This window comes from Gossypium hirsutum, chromosome D12 (genome assembly GCF_007990345.1).
Source record: "Gossypium hirsutum isolate 1008001.06 chromosome D12, Gossypium_hirsutum_v2.1, whole genome shotgun sequence".
Lineage (NCBI taxonomy): Eukaryota > Viridiplantae > Streptophyta > Magnoliopsida > Malvales > Malvaceae > Gossypium > Gossypium hirsutum.
The window spans coordinates 37,778,059-37,782,720 of NC_053448.1; the positions used below are offsets into that span (position 1 = coordinate 37,778,059).

The 4,662-nt window shown below is 34.9% G+C and overlaps 1 protein-coding gene across 1 annotated transcript; it reads right to left on the reverse strand.

Annotated features, from left to right (window-relative positions):
* Window positions 1-1,611: 1,611 nt before the first annotated feature.
* LOC107947480 (zinc finger protein ZAT9) lies at window positions 1,612-3,742 on the reverse strand. Its single transcript, XM_016882121.2, has one exon. It carries the CDS (start codon window positions 3,292-3,294, stop codon window positions 1,930-1,932), a length of 1,365 nt encoding a protein of 454 aa, XP_016737610.2. The 5' UTR covers window positions 3,295-3,742; the 3' UTR covers window positions 1,612-1,929.
* Window positions 3,743-4,662: the final 920 nt, after the last annotated feature.

The window sequence follows — 4,662 nt, forward strand, 5'->3', positions numbered from 1 at the left end:
GATGAAGTGGGCAACTTCCAAAGTCAAAATAGGTAATGGAAGGCACTTTTTGTAGGAAGATTCCAGTTGAAGATAAAAGGAGGGCTAAGAAACCCTTTCTCCCTTTGCATTTGTCCCCAAAGATGGAAAGGTAACCAAATAAGAATCATTGACTACTCTTTCCCCTCCCTCATGATTTAGGGTTTAATTATGTAGCCTTTGAAAAGTTGGATATATAGAATTGATATACTATGAATTCCCCAATTTTGATGCCCAGTTTAAGGAGATTCTCATGTACTTTGCAAGTTGTTTTACCGATACAACATTGGGACCGGGATGAGAACGACAAGGTTTAAATTCGTATCACTTAGATGTTTGATGAAAACTTTAACTGCTATTTCAAACAAGTGTCGCGAGCTGTTACTTATTAATTCGAGTTAATATATTATTTGGTACATATATTTGATTTCAATGTTCAATTTGATATCTGAGTTTTTCTTTATCCCATACAAGTATCTAAGTTTGACATCAATATTCAATTTGGTACCTAATTTTTTCTTTTGTCCCAATTAAGACTAGAGCATACATATCAAATATTTATTGGGCTACATGATGTTGTTTAGTTTAGACACCAAATTGAACATTGAAGGCAAACTCAAGTACCAAATTGAACATTAAAACAAATATAGACACCAGTCGTTATATTAACCCTTTCTACCATAATAATTCAATAAACAAACATATATACATATAAACCTAAAATCCAACCTTCTCATTTCTCAGCAACTATACTTAAAAGGTCTTTGTTATAGTATGGGACATCCCATTCATTAAGCAACCAATGAGAGGTATAATTAGGCACCTTTGGATGGCCAATTACCTCTACCTCAAACTCTTTGGATAACATTCCAATGAGGTGAGTCTGGGATTTCAATTAATTATTACAAAAGAGGACTAATACATTAATAAGATTAAATAAGCAATTTAATATTTTTAAATAGAACAAAAATCACCCACTTTTACTCATGTAGTTTTCTTTTTATCAAAACTATTTTCATGTTGTCTATTACCTTATCAATAATTATTATTGTTTTTAAATAATTTTTATTTCTTTTACTCACATAAGCTTTTAAGTTAAACTCTATCCAATGTCACTAAATTATTAGTAAGTTTACGTTTTGGTCACTCAACTTCAAAAGGTTATAAAATGGTCACTGAATTATTCAAAAATTTTCATTTAAGTTATTAGGTTGTTAAAGTCGTTACTATATGGCCTTCTCTATTCGCACCACTTGCACCAACCGAAAGCTCTCATTCCCCTTCTTTTCTACAGTTCATTTTTTTCTTGAAATTACAACTTTGAACGTTACGAATCCATCCACGAGTCAAAATCTAAACAACTTTCTTCTCCAATCTCTGACACTGACCGTTAGATCGACTTAGATCTAAGATGGGTACTGAACAAACATACTGATTGTCGAATCGTCTTTAGGAGCTCGTTAGCCAAAATTTTAAAAAAATTTAACAACCCAGTGACTTAAATAAAAACTTTCAAATAGTACAATGATCATTTTATAACCTTCTGAAGTTAAGTGACCAAGACGTAAACTTACTAATAGTTTAATAACCTTAGGTGTAATTTACACTAATCAAAAAAATGGTGAACGGGTGAGTAACCATTGGGCTCAAGGCCTATGGGCTTCTATCTTATTGATTTCCAGAACAGAACCGAAGCAAGTAACCAGTGGCACCAAAAAGCTATTTCTGAGCATTTCATTTTTTTTACCTAATACTAAAACATGCCAACATTAATAAACATGTTCTGATTAAAATTTGTAATTACAGTTTTTTTTTAACATATAAATACAAAATGTCTACAAAATAAATCAATTAAAAGTAAAAATATACTGAGAAATGTTCTCATAATATTTAATATTTTTATCACAAATTCTATGGATCAGAACCAACATTAGCAGTTGAACCGATCCCAACTTGCAGCCATGGAGATGAAGCTCCGGTCGTATTAATGTCCTTTAATTCACTTAGCTTCGCTAATTTTTCCTTACTATCTGCTTCGTCATCGGCATTTTGCAGTGAATCATTGTAATTATTATTGTTGTTGGTGTCGTTGTTTTCGTTGTCAACTTGCAAATAAATTTCACGGTTCCGTCGTACGTTATCATCGGTTGGAGCGGGAAGATTGAGATCAAGATTAAGATCAAGTGGTTCGGGTTTGTCGACGAACTTAGGTCTTTGTTGTTGAATTTGTTCGATGTGATCTTCGACTTGATGGAACTTAACCAACGAGGAAATATCGGGTGAGTTGGAAGTGATCCAATGACATCTTTTATGACCACCTAATGCTTGTCCCGATGAGAAAACACGGTGACAGATTGAACATTCGTGAACTTTTGATTTCCTTTTCGATGTGGATGCCAACAGATTAGTACTAGTTCCTGGATCGAATTGTAGCGTTGTTGATCTCGATTTCGTCGGGAAGAACTCTTCGTGTGTGATAACATCTAGGTCTTCATCGACTTGACTATCATCGATATGATCGAGCCGTGCGAAACATCCTTTAACTTTTTTATGACTAGCTCTATGTCCACCCAATGCTTGATGTGAATTGAATACTTTCTTACATGCTTTACATTCAAATAACCCTTTAGCAACCCCTTTGGCCTTATTATCCATAGGTATCTTACATGCAATAGGAGCAATAAAATTCAAGGTATTTCGCCTCTGTTCGTCTTTACTCGCCGAAGCACACGACTCTTCCAGTTCAGTCACGAACGGATCGACCGTCGCGTTCGATAACATCATAAGACAATTAGCAAGATCTTCTTCTTCGCTCGACGGACAAATGGAATTAAAATTATTCCCTATGTTACTTCGTAACGATCGTTTTCGTTTAGACCAACCACACCCTCTCCTCGCCGCAACACCTTCATCGTCGTCGTCTGACCCCGGTGACGACACGAGTGACTCGGCGCAATCCTCAGAGCTACATTTACTGTGTTCGAGAAATGATTTCCACGACAAAAACTCCTTCCCGCAATTCTCACAAACCCTACAACTCTTTAACCTATTAGGGTTAGTCCTTAATGCATACATACGCTTGTTGGTAGGTGGTACATTGCCTCCTAATTTATCTTCCCAATCACTCGCGGGATCATCGTCGTCGATATGACTGTTCTCGTCTCCTATTCCGTGAGCCCTCATGTGACCACCGAGTGCTCTACCACACCCAAACCCTTTCTTACAAATCTTACAAAAATGCTTAAAATTCGATTGTTGATCTACAATAAAAGCCATGCGTATACACTAACCAAAAAAAAATCTGGGATTTTTTTGATGAATGGGATTATTGTATAATGAAAGGATGTTGTAAAGTCCTTGTTTTTAGTAAGAGTAATGGCTTGTTTTTTTGTGGATGAAAAAAATAAATAAAAAAATATGAAAAAAATTATTGAAAGACGAGAGCAATGGTGCAGTTGAGGAATGAGGAGTGAGGTGACAAGTGGTAGGAGAAGGAGAAAGGGAGAGACTTTTTCTACGGCTATGTGGTGGCGCCGCCGGTCAAAACCTACGGAGTTCCGTTCAAACAGTGAGTTTTGTCTTTTGAGGGGGTTGTGTAAGAAAGATGAGTGAAAGAGAGACTGGCTCTAACTTCCATATACCTATATATATGTGTATGTATATGTATATGTATATGTATATGTATATGTGTATGTGTGTGCGTGTTATGGCCCTTAAATTTGAAGCTACATGCATTGCTTTCTCCTTCACTGTCGGTTGGTTTAATCGGCTTTTCCATAGATTTTTCTTACATCTCTCTCTCTCTTCACTCTTTATTATTATTACATTTGCCTATTATTATCCCCCTTTTTTTTGTTTTTTTGTGGAGAAAAAGAAGATAGTTAAACAAGGTTGTTTTAAACATGGATTTGACCTCTTCTATCCTTGCTTTATGTAAAAAAAAACTTTCTCAGTGTAAATCATAATATCTTTACGCTAATTATACTTAATTTTGATTAATATAATAATCAGTTTAGTTTTTAAAAGTTATATATTTTGTCTATTTGGTCCTAATTTAATAAATTTGGCCTGTAACATTTGTGTAGATGTTGAGTTTAAATTTGTTAAATTTTTTTTAGAATTGTTAAAGGAGGTCAAACTCACTCTGAGAGAAACCTTCAAAGTGTCGTCCACTGAGGTTTAATGAATCCCTCAATGATGGAGGTATTATGCCCAGAGCGTCCGGGCTCAATTTTATCCTTGGGTTTTGTCTCCCAACTTGGTAGAGAGCCCTCGATGGGTTCACTGAGTGGGAGTGCCTCACCCATCAAGGAAATGTGAGCATTTGGCCTTAGTGAGGTTCGAACTCATGCCCTTGTATGGCATTAATGAGTCCGACCTCCCCTCAACAAGAATCATGACCAAATTGACAACATATGTAAATATTAAGGGTTAAATTTGTTATTATACTAATCAAAATTATGTACAATTGATAGACAATATTAATGTTTGTGATAATTGTCCCTAGTTGCTCACTTTCGAAATTACCAGAACTTAAATTATAACTACTTTTTTGAAAAATCAATTTACTCGATATCGAAATTGAGAATAACAAAAAAGAAAATACTCTTTTTTATATATAATATTAAGTAAATGTTAATAAAC

Coding starts and splice junctions, on each gene's coding strand:
- LOC107947480 (XM_016882121.2), bottom strand. CDS start 3,294: ATGGCTTTTATTGTAGATCAACAATCGAATTTTAAGCATTTTTGTAAG.